Source organism: Protomyctophum parallelum, assembly GCF_964188405.1.
Source record: "Protomyctophum parallelum genome assembly, chromosome: 1".
Taxonomy (NCBI): domain Eukaryota; kingdom Metazoa; phylum Chordata; class Actinopteri; order Myctophiformes; family Myctophidae; genus Protomyctophum; species Protomyctophum parallelum.
The window spans coordinates 28,093,908-28,109,604 of NC_139697.1; the positions used below are offsets into that span (position 1 = coordinate 28,093,908).

Genomic DNA, 15,697 nt, shown 5'->3' on the forward strand with positions numbered 1-15,697 from the left:
AGTCTGGCAGTGTGCCGCGGGTTTGACTCCCGATCGTGCGAAAAATGCAATTCATTATTATTAAAACACTACTTCTCGGCCTCATATAAGCCCGCCTAATTCCAACACACTTTGCTAGTTTGGGATGGCTCAGGGTAGAAAACAGGGTTAAGTAAATATCACTGTGATTGGTATTTAAGATCAAAGAGACAGTGCCCTCAATACCCCTCATACCTGTCAAACTACTTGTCCGAAGTGAGTGACACCCACAGCCACAACACCAGAGGTGATGTGGCTGTGGGTGTCATGATCTGGGTGTCATGATCTGCTCACATGCACCCAAATTTAGAACAAACATGGGAGAGGTCTCATCCTCCTGCTCTGCCACCAAAATGTGCCTGAAAAAACAAAAGGGGAGGTAAATGCCCATCTCTTTTGTAGCCTACATAGTGTTTGATGATACATTTTTGTATGCTATGTTGATGAATACATTGTTATCCTTTTAGCTTTAATGTCTTACTGTACCACATGCTGTTTACATTTCTGACTACTAAAGTATTCAATCAATCAATCAATCAATCAAGAGATAGCTCCCTATTTCTCCCTATTTATTTCGCTATTTTATCTCTCCCCTCTTTCTGAATCATAGAGCGCAATGCCCCAACTGGACAGAAGGTGTGCCCTGTAGCACTGCAGTACACGGCCCCACTGCAGTGTTTCAGCATGTGCGCGCTCGCACGTGTGTGTGTGTGTGTGTGTGTGTGTGTGTGTGTGTGTGTGTGTGTGTGTGTGTGTGTGTGTGTGTGTGTGCTCTCAGCTGTCAGTGACTCTGCAGCCTGCTGCTGCTGCCACTCTGTTGAAGGAGAAGGCAGAGTAAGAGAGAGAGAGAGAGAGAGACCGCGGAGGAGGGAGAGAAGAGAGGGAAGGAAGGGGGGATGAATGAGTGGTGGGCTCCCACTCAGTCAGGCCCAAATTAAGCCATGTGGGCTGGGGCTGGGCTAGGCCCCCCTCTGCTATAAATACGCTGGCCGCCTGGAGGTTCGGGTTTGGTGGCTGGGGCTTTCGACCGACGACCACCGCAGCGGCTGCAGCCTCCTTCCTCAAGAGAGCAGCCTCCTCTTCTTCTGCCCGTTCATCAACCTCATCACTATCGTCATCTTCCTCCTCCTTCTCCTCCTGGTTTTTACCACACCGGAGATCCAAAATGCCACGGGTGGACTCAGACCTCAAGTTGGACTTCAAAGATGTCCTCTTCAGACCCAAAAGGAGCAGCCTTAAGAGCCGCTCAGAGGTAGGTGTCTGTTATCTGTAATGGATTATTATTACATCATCACTCGATTGACATTGAACGTGTAAACACACTGACTGTAGTGTTCGGCCCGGAATGTTGGTTGGACGGAATACTTTTGGCACATGCAAGCTATGTATTTTGATGTTTACAGGTACATTTTGTCTCTACCGTTGGGTGACAGAGCTGACTGTCTATATGTATGGATGGGGGGGGGGGGGGGGTACAGAAGGATTGTACGGGTCAGGGGGCACTCTTGCGTAACCCAGTGTGATGCACCCATATCTATGACCAGCGTTGTATAGGATTAAGTGACAGTGACAGTCCCTTAACCACAAGTCACAGTCGCATGGCCTATAACTCCTTCTCCCAAGGACAGCCCATGGAGCGAACACGCTCAATGTAATTCCTGCCCATTTTGAACCTGTGTGTCCTCAGGCGGTACAGTACATGCTTTGCCTGTACTGTATATTTGTACATTAACACGCTCCGTGTAGCCTGGCACAAACTGTAGCATGACCTTGTTAAAGCTTACAATAGATCAAGGTTATCATTGCTTGAAACCATGTTTCAGACTCTGAGACCCAAGACAAGACAAGACTAAACTCCTGAGCCTGACCCGAAAGGGTCTATTTGTACAGATGAACCAAATGAAACCTAGCATCACTATTCTGGCCTGGGGCGAACTAAGCTCACAACTTGTTGAAAGGCAAGCTTGTAGATCGGCTGCTTTTGGCCAAGATGTTAATTTGGTGTAGAGGGACAGGCAGGAGGCCTATAGTATAGACCTCTGGGGGAGCCCAGTCTAAATGGGTTAAAACCAGCACCCCTATTTTGGCCATGTCATTTTAGGCTAAATCCTTCAATGATTTGTTGGGAGCGGCGGTGTTGTCGGACTAGTTAGTATGTATAACCAACATTACATGCACCCCCAAAAACATTTTGGGGCTGTCTGTATGATTGGGTTGGGTCATGGTCAAATGTTATTTAATTTTGTTCATAAACAGGTCAAGTTAAGTCATTGTCTTTCATTTTGGGCTCTGTGTGGACTTGTTACTTATAGGTGTCCTCAATCCTTCTCCTGACCCAGTTTCTTACCTTACCTCAGTGTTGACATTGCAGGAGCTGATAGCAGCAGAGGACAATGATACTGGTAACGATGATACTGGCAAGGTGGCCCTGCGTGTGTGGGGGGGGGACTGTGGGGGACTGTGGTGGGTGGGCGGGGGGGGGGGGACGACTGTGGGGGGGGTGTTGGTGGGGGGCGGGTGAGGGCAATATGAGACACAAACAGGAGGTGTCTCAGAATACGCCTGTTTAAAAATAGGACTGTGTGACGTCTATCCACAATCACCGAGGGCACATTCCTTCCGTGCACTGCGAGGTTCTGAATGATAAACACAAACACACACTCAACGTACCATAACACAGATGACAAATTATTACATGTACACACTTATTGTTATTGTGCGCACGCAGTGTGCCATCTAATCAACTTAATACTGCTCCTCTAAGGCTACTACAGGGAAAGCAGTGTAATACGGGACCATCTTTCCGTTCATTCATTCATGGGTCCAGTCTGACTACATTTCTATCCCATTTCAAATTTACATTTACCGTAATTCAGTTATTCCTAGACTTAGTGTTGGCTCACAAGATTTGATGCATGTGAAATGTTCTCAAAAAGCTGACAATTAAACCCATGTATCCTAAACTAATTATTTAGAGTCACTTAAATGACTGGAGTCTGTTTTCAGTCCAACTCTTTAACACAGGAGCTGTAGTCAAATACAATCACTTTGTTGTGAATTCCAATGACGCCCTCTGCTGGCTTTGTTACTTAAAGGACCACTTCACCACTTTTCAACCTATCTTCATATAATAGGTCCTCACTAATAATCATGAAGAAATGGCGCAATCTTTTTCTACTCGGTCCGTATCTCATAGGAGGGCTGTGGGCAGTTCAGAAACCGTCTTCCAGTGACATCATCGATGGGGAATACAAGCTAATAGAAACGGCAGGCTTTCTAGTCCTGAAAAGTTGCAATGCGAAAATAGAAGCCATCGTTCTCACAATAATGAAAATCTAAACATTTTTGTAAAAGAATCTTGTTTCAAAAAAAATCTGCCTAATGATGATGTCACTGGAAGACTGTTTCTAAACTGCCCACAGCCCTCCTATGAGACACAGACTGAGTAGAAAGAAATCGTGCCATTTTGTCATGATTATTAGTGAGGACCTATTATATGAAGATTGGTTGAAAAGTGGTGAAGTGGTCCTTTAATTATTATCCCCTGTATCAGGAGGAAGCTGCATGTAGCCTACTGAACATAGTTATTGTAGTACAAAGTATAAACGGGAATCAAGCTTTTCCGTTATCTGCAAGGTCATTTAGACTAGACTAGAGGAACATTCACTTAACAGGAGATGGAATCCACTCCACAAAGTGATTTTCAGATACACGACCATCTTCATTAAGTACAGTACATATACCTACAGCTCAGGACTCAGGTTCACTTGGCGTCACCCTCTTCTACACGCAGAACATGACGTTGCATTATTCAGAAGTCTTCAGCTGACTGTTCACCTAGCCCTAGAGGAAAAGGAATATCGCGTTAGGCACACATCAGGTCCATCATTAACCCACATGTCCTCCCTCACCCTCCTCGATTGTTTCCTTACTGCACCACCAATAAATAATCTATTGGAGATCAAATATAACTTTAATACATATATCTGTGTCAATGCTTATAGAGACAGACAGATAGTTATGTATCCCACTTCATAGTCATATACAACACTTTGCAAGTCAGAAACAAGGCCTCTGATTTACTGTAAGCTGTTGATGCTGAAGTCCTGCTAAGTCAGCATACTGCACAGAGCAGAAACCTTATTGATGGTCTGCACCAACATATGAAATCACAGGCCTTTACACTCCTCCCTCACTTATTCCATCTGTCCTTCTTTCCTCCCAGGCACATGCACAGAGTGTATATGTGCCTGTGCCTATTTATTAACAGTTTGCAGAATTACAGTAGGCCTACATTTCAAGCACAACTCAATACGACTGTGAGTGGACCTTTGAGAGCGGTTTTGAAGGAGTCAAGGGGTTCGCATGTCTTAATGACCGTTGTTAGGGCGTTCCACTTTTTGGTGGCATAGGAGTGAAATTAATTTAGTCCCTTGTTTGTGCCGAATCTGGGTTGCACAGAGCTGCACAGAGCTATGGACCAGAGCTAGGGGTTTCAGGGCTCTATTTTCGTCACCGCTGGCTAAACCCCTCATAGTGTCTACAGTACCATATATTTACATTTTACGGTCTGTCATCTCACCAGCACACAACAAGTTACACAACTTACTGTAATACACGCGCCTGTCAGAACTGCATGGGAAATAATTCCTTCAGCAGCCTTTGGCCATGATGAGCACAGCAGCCTTCCTAATGAGATCACAAGACCAATTCAAGTCTGTGACTGCCTGGCGAGTCAAAAACGTGAGCTGTGGTCCAAAAATGCAGTGTCTCATGTGATTCACATTTACGAGACGTATACCAGACCTCAGTCACTTCAGATATAGTTCCAGTTACAACAACGTTATTGTTATATACACAATATACAATGATTATATACAATCTGATTCTTTAAACGCCTTACCGTAAAACTTTAAAAGTGAATCACAAACTATAAACAGTTTGATGATGCTCATTGTGCTGCACTCTACTGCGCTTGAAAGCCTGGTGGTGACGCGAGGCAGGGTCTTTCTCGGCCCCACCCTGCTCCCATTGTTTACATTGTGTTTAGGATCCAAGATGGCCGCAGCACCAGGAGGGGGTGGGGCGGGGCAGGGTCGACATATGCCCTCACTGGGCAGCGTTCACACATTCAAGACACCTGTCTTCTGTCTTATGTGTTTAATGGCTACTCCAATGCATTTCCAATGTTTGACCAAACTTTTGTTGGGGGGAGGGGGGCAGAACACATCCATCAAAGCTGTGTTCAGACACAAGACAGGTGTCTTGAATGTGTGAACGCAGCCCAGCCCCCTCCACACACACACACACTCACTAAGGCTGTACCCTAGCCCTTATTTTAGGACTCGAACTTCGGCAGGAATTTTAGAGTGAACATTCGGACCAATCATAAACACAATTTTTCGGGCCAAATAATTAGAAAGTAGAAAAAACAGCAGGTTACAACACGTTTTGTTCTTCTTTGTAATTATTTGGTCCAAAATATTGTGTGTGTAGTCATGATTTGTCACGACAAGAGTTGGCTTTGTACGACGCTTAAAGGTCTTTAAATAAAAACGTTTTGAAATGCCTATGGAGAAAATGAAATGGAGAATAATTTCCTGGGCCACTCGTCGTTCTGAAAGGGGGAGGGACTGAGACGCTCTATTGTGCAAAAGGATGCCCGTTTAACAGATTAAATGTAATCAGCAGGGCGCAGCAGGGAATCGAACCCCATCCCAGTAAACCAGGAGCTCCATGCCTGTGCCAAAGTGCTTAGTTTGCGATGCAACGCAAAAACCTACCCTAGTAGGAACCCTACCCTACCAGCCCTACCCTACCAGCAGCAAAGAATACAAAAAGGATACTTACCGTGAACCATCACGTTCTTCTGCAGATGACAGGCAGTGTCCACAAGTTAAGTGAAATGAGGGAACCGGACGAAATTGTGGCAGTCGACGCAAAAGACGCAACGCAAACGACGATGTGATGCAACCGCAGGATGCCGGAACGCAAACGCAAACGAGAGCAACACCATCAGTACCCTGCTTAAACACACCAGCGACAGCAAAGGACAATAAACAAGATTTGTACTCACTGCGCAGCAAGCAGCTCTTCCCAGCAGCAGCTATAGTGTACAGTTCCTACCTCAATGTCTTGTGCAGGGAGGGGGGCATCGGTCTGGGACACTTCACATGGGCTCCAGGGTGGGGGTCCTCGGAAGCCTAAATTGGTGGGGCTGTGGGGCCCACGGACATGGCTCGTCTCAGGGTCCAGGGCTTGGTGCTGCCTACACCACTGGTGCAGTGACTCTTCATATTCTGGAATTACATGAAGAGAAAAGATAAGTGGCATTAGTGTTATGTAGGCCTACATCACATTAGAAACACATGTGGCTGTATAGCCTTGTCAGCCCCCACAACCCATATTTTACAACTTAACATCCCTCTCCCAAGCTTACATTTTTAATATATACATTTTCCCCCCAACTTTTGAAATATGTTTTCCCTTCAGCTTTGAATGAAGTTTAAGCCCAACATTGTATTGTGCGTTTGTGACAATACCAATTTTATATTGAAGATGAAGTGTTAGCATGTTTAACCAAATGGACCCTTACAGCTCTCAGTGTACAAATGGAACCAAATGGACCCTTACAGCTCTCGGTGTACAAATGGAACCAAATGGACCCTTACAGCTCTCAGTGTACAAATGGAACCAAATGGACCCTTACAGCTCTCGGTGTACAAATGGAACCTTACAGCTCTCGGTGTACAAATGGAACCAAATGGACCCTTACAGCTCTCGGTGTACAAATGGAACCAAATGGACCCTTACAGCTCCTGGTGTACAAATGGAACCAAATGGACCCTTACAGCTCTCTGTGTACAAATGGAACCAAATGGACCCTTACAGCTCTCGGTGTACAAATGGAACCAAATGGACCCTTACAGCTCTCTGTGTACAAATGGAACCAAATGGACCCTTACAGCTCTCGGTGTACAAATGGAACCAAATGGACCCTTACACTGTCTGAAGAGTTTGAATGCCAGTCAAAAAGACACTATGAGCTATTGGAACAGTTACCTTAACTCTTGTTATAAAACTCCACATCTCAGTGGCATTCATTCACAGATCAAGTTACCCAAACTGAATCATTTAAAACAAAGCTAAAGGTTTAAGTTTAACATGTAGTTACCTTCTTGCTACAGCCAGACGGTGTGTAACTTCTTGCTACAGACAGACGGTGTGTATAAATTCGTGCTACAGACAGCCGGTGTGTAACTTCTTGCTACAGACAGACCAAACACACACCAGGAAGAATACATCAGAATGCTGCTTCCACACACAGCTTTATATAGTTGAGCCATCACAGGTTGCTGATTGGCTGATTGGCTGCAGGCCCATCACCAAATTAATGTGCACAGGGGATTTTGGAGAGGGACAGCACAAGGAGATAGACATAACTTCTGACAGGAATGCACGAGAAACTTACTTTTTAACATATATCACATTCTCGCCAAGATATATTTTCGAGTTAATAAAAAAGGAAAAAATATATATTTTTTTATTTTTATATAAAAAAAAAAAAAACGAATGGTTCAAACCCATTAATTAAGATTTGAGTGCCAACCCTAACGAGCGAACATTCGAACCTTGAATGTTTGGGGACAGCCTTAACACACACACACACTTTTTTTTACAGCTCACTCCTTTTTGTATAGTGTTGATTATTAGTGAACGTGTTCTGTCTGTCTGTCCCACAGGTGGATCTGCAAAGGACGTTCACATTCCGTAACTCCAAACAGACGTACACGGGCATCCCCATCATCGCTGCTAACATGGACACCACGGGAACCTTTGAGATGGCACAGGTCCTCAGCAAAGTAAGACCGATACGATACTGAACACAGAACACTGTGTGCCGAATAACAATATACTGTAGTACATTTATACATGTCTACCGAGCAATCTTTGTTCCTACTCTCACCTATGGTCATGAAGTGTGGGTCATGACGGAAAGAATAAGGTCGCTAATAGTTTTCTTCGACGGGTGGCACTGGCTGGCATCTCCCTTATAGAGAAAGGGTGAGAAGTTCAGTCACACGAGAGAGACTCAGAGTAGAGTCGCTGCTTCTTCGCCTGGAAAGGAGCCAGCTTAGGTAGTTTGGGGCATCTGGTTAGGATGCCTCTCGGGCGTCTCCCTATAGGGAGGTCCTCGATGCACGTCCCACTGGGAGGAGACCCCGGGGCAGACCGAGGCGCAGTTGGAGGAAACACATCGACTCACTGGCCTTGGAACGTCTCGGGATCCCCCAGGAGAAAGTCACTAATGTTGCTCTGGAGAGGGAAGTCTGGAGCACTCTGGTGGAGCTGTTGCCCCCGCGTTACTTCCAACTACGCATAAGCGGTTGAAGATGGATGGATGTATGGATGTAGTACATTTCTGAGAATGATCAATAATCCGTATATACTAATTCTTATTTCCTCCCCCCCCCCTTCTCTCCAGCACACACTGTTCACAGCCATACACAAGCACTACTCTTTGGATGAGTGGAAAAGCTTTGCTACCGATCATCCAGAATGCCTAGACGTAAGAGAAGTGCAATATTTGACTTATATACGTTTTGTAGGACAACATTGTTCATGAATTAGTAAATATTAAATGAAATAATTAATTCCTAAATGTGTGTCTTCTTGCAGAACATCGCGGTGAGCTCCGGCAGCGGTGTGGCAGACCTGGAGAGGTTGTGTGCCGTCCTGGACGCCATCCCTGCCCTCAGGTACATCTGTCTGGACGTGGCCAACGGATACTCTGAGTACTTTGTGGAGTTTGTCAAGACTGTCAGAGAAAAGTACCCAAAGCATACCATCATGGTGAGTCAGATACATTTACACACACATCCCAGAGCATGGTGAGTCAGACACATTTACACACACATCCCAAAGCATGGTGAGTCAGACACATTTACACACACATCCCAAAGCATGGTGAGTCAGACACATTTACACACACATCCCAAAGCATGGTGAGTCGGACACATTTACACACACATCCCAAAGCATGGTGAGTCAGACACATTTACACACACATCCCAAAGCATAGCGTCATGGTGAGTCAGACACATTTACACACACATCCCAAAGCATGGTGAGTCAGACACATTTACACACACATCCCAGAGCATAGTGTCATGGTGAGTCAGACACATTTACACACACATCCCAGAGCATAGCGTCATGGTGAGTCAGACACATTTACACACACATCCCAGAGCACAGCGTCATGGTGAGTCAGATACATTTAGAGCAGACGTAGAATACGCACATCGACAGGCTGGGTGCTGGGCTAAAAGAAACTTAAGTGAATTGGATGGAGCCCGCACACCATAGGTACTAGCAAGACGTTCTTTATTTAAATACTGACAACGTTTCGATCTGTTAGATCTTCATCAGGTCATGTGAACATACACACAAGTTTGTACATTTATAATAAGGGAGTGCCCCCATTACCCAATCAATTTTAACTAGTGCACTAAAACTTCTGAACAGACTATATTCACATCAATATGTCTGGGTCCCCACCCACTCACTCAGGGTTGACGTGTCACACCTGTAGTGATGGGAGGGGCACCAAAATGTGGTGTTTCAGATACATTTACACACACATCCCAGAGCATAGCGTCATGGTGAGACGATACATTTACACACAATAGCATTTATGAATGGATGGCAGTGTTGTTTTTGGCAGCAAACTTTTGAATAGTTTGAATTTAGTTTTATAGTCACAGTTTAGTCACATGGAATGATTTACTGTTTTAGTCCACTAAATGTCATGAGATTTTAAGTCGACTAAATCTACGGTTGATTTAGTCGACTAAAATCTGTTTTGGCGCGCCTTGATGCCGTCGTAATGGCAGGATGGAGGGATGGATGGATGGATGGATGGATGGATGGGTGGATGACAGCTGCCTCAAACAGTGTGAATATGACGGCTGATTGTGTTATGTGCTGGATTATTGCAATTTATAGGACACTTAATGGTCAAGTGAAATGTACTGATGGTGAGGGTGTGGTTTTACTCTACTCTCTGCCTGGCAGGCTGGAAACGTTGTGACCGGGGAGATGGTAGAGGAACTCATTCTCTCCGGGGCTGACATCATCAAAGTGGGCATCGGACCAGGTGGGTTGGCGGCAGGCACGTGCAGAGAGTGTTAGAGGGGCAGGGGCTGAAATCCTGTTACTTTTGGAATTGTAGATCTGCAATTTTCGCTATTTTTATCCAAAAGTGCCCTCTTGACTTATACTGGATCTCTTGTCCACTATAGTCCCTTCCTAACGTTTTAGTCTAGTTTCTATCTGTTGACGAAATTGTCACTATATTTAGTTTAGTTTTAGTCATCATAGCTTAGTTTTCATTTAGTTTTTGTCAGTGAAAAAAGGTATAGTCGACGAACATTTTTCGTCTTAGTTTTAGTCGACGAAAACAACACTGGATGTAAGGTTATTCTTCTTCTCCATGATGTTATATGGAGTGTTCTGTGCGTTCCAGGGTCTGTCTGTACGACACGCATCAAGACCGGGGTGGGCTACCCTCAGCTGAGTGCCGTCATAGAGTGTGCCGACTCCGCACACGGACTTAAAGGTCACATCATCTCTGTAAGTCTCCGATATGTGTATGCTTATTTATTTGGACAGAACCTTCAAGTATTTTGGTTTGTTGTTTGACTTAACATTAACACTTACACACTTAATGTTTTAATACAAAAAGTATTAATATTTTTGTCTACCCACATACATTTGTGTTGCCTGAATGACTGCGCGGACAGAAATATGGAGGCCTCCATCCATGCAAGATTATTTGAACTTGAATCAGTCAAATGCATATAGGGAGGATTTGTCAGTTACAATGTGGTAGTACCCCTTCTTGACCTGAAGAGGGTGTCCAAGGACTTCTCTCCAAAGGCTCAGAAGCGCTGTCTGAGTTATTTGACCTTTATTTGACCTTTCCTCCATTCAAGGATGGCGGCTGCAGTTGTCCAGGTGACGTAGCCAAGGCCTTTGGTAAGTGTACACTGTACTGTTGTTATGTTACACACAGTGTTGTTTTTGGAGTTTAGTTTTAGTCATAGTCTCTTCAATAGTTTTCAATTAGTTGTAGTCACATTTTAGTCACCTGGAATGTTTTAGTTTTAGTCTAGTTATAGTCGACTAAATATCATAAGATTTTAGTCGACTAAATCTACAGTTGATTTTGTCAACTACAATATATTTTGGTGGGCCTTGATGCCGTCGTAATGACTGTTTTTACACTTGCTGAAAATAGCCGATCTACAAGCTCACAACGCGTATAATTGATCTCTGGACCTCTCTCTCTCCTCAGGAGCGGGAGCTGACTTTGTGATGATGGGAGGCATGCTGGCGGGCCACGACCAGTGCACCGGGCAGGTCATCGAGAAGGACGGCAAGAAGTTCAAACTCTTCTATGGGATGAGCTCTGACACCGCCATGAAGAAATACGTAGGAGGAGTGGCAGAGTACAGGTGAGGACCATAGTGTTGTTTTTGGCAGCAATTTTTGATTTTAGTTTTAGTCATATAGGGATCCATCTTGCATCTTATATCCCTAAACAGATTTTGCCATTTTGTACTATTTAAAAAAACCTTTTAAAATTGTTCAACTAGCCGATCTACATTGAGACATTTTGAGCTTGTAGATCGGCTATTTGAACTATTTTAAAATGTTTTTTTAAATAGTAAGAAAATGGCAAATTAGTTTAGGGATAAGGGATAAACAAGATATAGCCCATAGTCTCTTCAATATCGTCGTCTTTTCATTTAGTTTCAGTGACATTTTAGTCACCTGGAATGTCTTAGTGTTAGTCTAGTTTTAGTGGCGACTAAATATCATACGTTTTTGGTCGACTAAATCTACAGTTGATTTAGTTGACTAAAATGTATTTTGCCGGGCCTTGATGCCATCGTAATGACTTTTTTACACTGAAAATAGCCGATCTACAAGCCCTGCGACACGTTGTGGGTTTGTAGATCGGCTATTTTCAGCATGCAACCAAGTGTAAAATGACTTATACTGGATCTCTTGTCCACTAGTCTCTTCCTAACATTTTAGTCTAGTTTTTATTTGTTGACAAAAAAAGGTAGTCGACGAACATTTTTCGTCTTAGTTTTAGTCGACGAAATCAACACTGCAGGTGAGGACTGAGGAGAGACTGATGAGATATTTAATTTCACAAGCATCCCACCCACGTTGATGCCACTGCATATTATATCCAATCCTGGTATGCATATAATATATGGAATGCCAAGTGGTTAACGACTTAGTCTTTAAAGCCTATAAACTTGTTGACATCAATACCAAACTTCTCCGAAAATATAGTTGCATGTTTCAACATGTTGAGAGCTTGTAAATGTGCTATTTTTGATTCATTGACAATGAAGGGAAAATTGACGTAATCTTGTCCCTAACATACAAACATTAAATGCCATTAACAATGACGAGAATTTAATGTTTGTGTTTGCTTTACATCACCTAATCAACATGAGTTAGACTTTAATATGTTAGCACCCCTCACTTCACACGGGTCAGATCTTTTGACGTAATTATGTTTGCCTATATTTTGTGTCATCTGAAACTAAATTTGTTGAAAAAGTGTTTGAATTAGTCATCTCCTCACCTATAATACTATCTCTCTCTCTCTCTCTCTCTCTCTCAGGGCGTCAGAGGGGAGGACAGTAACGGTGCCCTACAGGGGGATGTAGAGAACACCATCCTATAATACTATCTCTCTCTCTCTCTCTCAGGGCGTCAGAGGGGAGGACAGTAACGGTGCCCTACAGAGGGGATGTAGAGAACACCATCCTATAATACTATCTCTCTCTCTCTCTCTCTCTCAGGGCGTCAGAGGGGAGGACAGTAACGGTGCCCTACAGGGGGGATGTAGAGAACACCATCCTATAATACTATCTCTCTCTCTCTCTCAGGGCGTCAGAGGGGAGGACAGTAACGGTGCCCTACAGGGGGGATGTAGAGAACACCATCCTATAATACTATCTCTCTCTCTCTCTCAGGGCGTCAGAGGGGAGGACAGTAACGGTGCCCTACAGGGGGGATGTAGAGAACACCATCCTATAATACTATCTCTCTCTCTCTCTCAGGGCGTCAGAGGGGAGGACAGTAACGGTGCCCTACAGAGGGGATGTAGAGAACACCATCCTGGACGTCCTGGGAGGTCTGCGTTCCACCTGTACCTACGTGGGCGCCGCAAAGCTCAAAGAACTCAGCCGCCGGACCACCTTCATACGCGTCACGCAGCAGTCCAGCAACATGTTCTCCTCCTAGTGTACATTTACTGTACCATGTGTACACTGTACTGTACATGCACGTCACAATACATGTCCGTTATTAGTATGTACTACTAACAGTACAGCTCACATGTGCAATGTTTAGCCTACTGGTGTGATTATACATGGAGACAAAGGAACACATACATACCTGTATGCACATGTGCATGACACACACACACACACACACACACACACACACACACACACACACACACACACACACACACACACACTTAATGGCTCATGTCATGCACCTGTCTCTCTAAATGATGACCCAATTAAGCCGTTTTTCTCACGACATCTGCCATCAAAAAGCTGTTATATGTGATAAATATCAATTCTTGTAAGACTTTAAACACTTTAAGCCTGTTAATATTGGTAAACACTTTTGAATGGTGTGCAACCACTCCTATAGACAGCTATGTGTGTCCCTGGGTCCCTGACTGGGTTCCTGGGTCTGTCTGTCTGTCCAAGCACGAAAAAAGCGTTGTAGTGTTTGTTCACCATCAAGTGTCACTGTTGCACAGCCTAACACACAGACACACACAGGCCAGGGAGGAGGGCTTGTACAGTACAGTACAGTACAGTACAGTACAGTACAGTACAGTACAGTACAGTACAGTACAGTACAGTACAGCACCACTCACTTCAGACGGGTCTGATTTTTTTTGTTGCTAAACTAGCATATCTACAACCACACAATGTGGCACTTTTTTGGTTATTTCTGTTATTCATTGTATGACAAAGTAAATATAGGCCATAATGTTCTGGGGGGGAACATTTACATGCTCACGATGTGTCGTGTTGCATCGTGTTGTGAGATTGTAGATGGGATATGTTGCAGCGAAGACATTTGGAGTATAGAGGGGGGAAAAGGAAGGGGCCTAGTATAGACCCCTGGGGGACACCGGTGGTTAAACCACTGTCCCACAAACATCAGAGCAATGCATAAAGCTTTATGAGTGTGTTCACATGTCATATAGGACATATATCAGTAGTATCAGTGGTATTTCAGTTTTTAATTGACTCATGTAAGCTTTTCTCATCCCAGTTATGAGAAATCTGTGAAACATTTGAGTTTGTGTTTATGGAATTTTGCTAAAAGAAAAATAAGTAAACTGCAAGAATAAGAGAATCAGGATCTCAGCTATTATCTGAATTCATGTAAACACACTCAGTGGGAGGGAAGACGTATTTCTGCTCAGATCAATAATAATAAAAAGGGCACAAAAACAAAATATGTTACATAGAATAATAAATTATAAGCTGTGCATTAAATATGCAAACTCCCAGAGATGCTTTCCATGGGCCTTAAACTTCTCTGGGGAAAACATTGTTGGAATAAACAGCATGCAGGATGATTTCCCCCGTCAATAAGTCAGTGAATGTTTCTTAATTTGACATGCGGCTTGTTTCAAGTAGCTTCGGCTTCAAACTAGCCAGTAGTAGGTCTATTGTTCTCGTCGCCACGCCATGTTTTTGTTGTCTTGTCTCATTTGTCGAAAATGTACGCTCTGCTCCATTTCAAGCCAAGAGCATGTTCCAAAATGACATGATCAGAACTAAACAGATCAGAACTAATATTCCTATAATGCCAAGCACCAACATAATATTTGACAAGCAAGAATATGTCCATCCTTGGTATAAGCCAGAGAACAACTTCTTTGTGCATCTGTGTGAGTGCATGCTTGCTGGATGGTTCCATCCATTGAAAAGAACTGTAGGATCGATGTCTTCCGCCCGTCGGACGTATAGCGGTGGTGCCCTGCATGCAAAACAATCATTCTGGATCCTAATTCATTGATTCCACTGTGCCTGAAATGAAATCAAGCCCACCTCAATAAATGTCAGCTTTCACTGCTGCGAGGAGTCACTGTGTCGCAAGCGAAGACCTTCAGGGATAACATGAATGTAAAACAATGGAACAATAATAAACAATCACAGTGAAATCCTACTATAAATGCGCCACGTCTCTGTGTGTGTCTGGCTGTCTGCGTGTGTGTGTACGGTTGTATTTAAGAACCGTTTGCCCCACCGACTTAAAGTTCGACAAACACGTTCCACACCCCTGCAGGGAGTGCAGTCGGTATCGAGTCGGTCGAAATCACGCATGCCCGAATGGGCATGCGTGATTTGTAAGACTTGCTGTGTGTGTGTGTGTGTGTGTGTGTGTGTGTGTGTGTGTGTGTGTGTGTGTGTGTGGACGTTATATTTTACTTTGTGAATTGTTTGAAGTTGCATAAAGTGAAAGGATAAGATAAAAATGTATCCTTTAAGTTTAAGGAGTTGACTTGAGTCAGAAAGAGTGGTGGTGTAATTCAGCAGCCCTCAGGAGGGCT

At 44.0% G+C, this 15,697-nt stretch overlaps 1 protein-coding gene across 1 annotated transcript; it reads left to right on the forward strand.

Moving 5' to 3' along the window:
* The first annotated feature begins 851 nt into the window (after positions 1-851).
* gmpr (guanosine monophosphate reductase) lies at positions 852-14,582 on the forward strand. The gene is made up of 9 exons (XM_083774160.1): positions 852-1,270; positions 7,761-7,880; positions 8,504-8,587; positions 8,698-8,871; positions 10,096-10,177; positions 10,547-10,653; positions 11,016-11,058; positions 11,378-11,537; positions 13,170-14,582. Exons 1-9 carry the CDS (start codon positions 1,184-1,186, stop codon positions 13,351-13,353), a joined length of 1,041 nt encoding a protein of 346 aa, XP_083630286.1. The 5' UTR covers positions 852-1,183; the 3' UTR covers positions 13,354-14,582.
* Positions 14,583-15,697: the final 1,115 nt, after the last annotated feature.

What these genes read in the sequence shown, in the direction of transcription:
- gmpr (XM_083774160.1), top strand. Translation starts at nt 1,184, where the DNA reads ATGCCACGGGTGGACTCAGACCTCAAGTTGGACTTCAAAGATGTCCTC. An exon ending in GCCTTAAGAGCCGCTCAGAG is followed by an intron (nt 1,271 to 7,760) that starts GTAGGTGTCTGT and finishes TCTGTCCCACAG; the next exon opens with GTGGATCTGCAAAGGACGTT. An exon ending in CAAAGTGGGCATCGGACCAG is followed by an intron (nt 10,178 to 10,546) that starts GTGGGTTGGCGG and finishes TGTGCGTTCCAG; the next exon opens with GGTCTGTCTGTACGACACGC.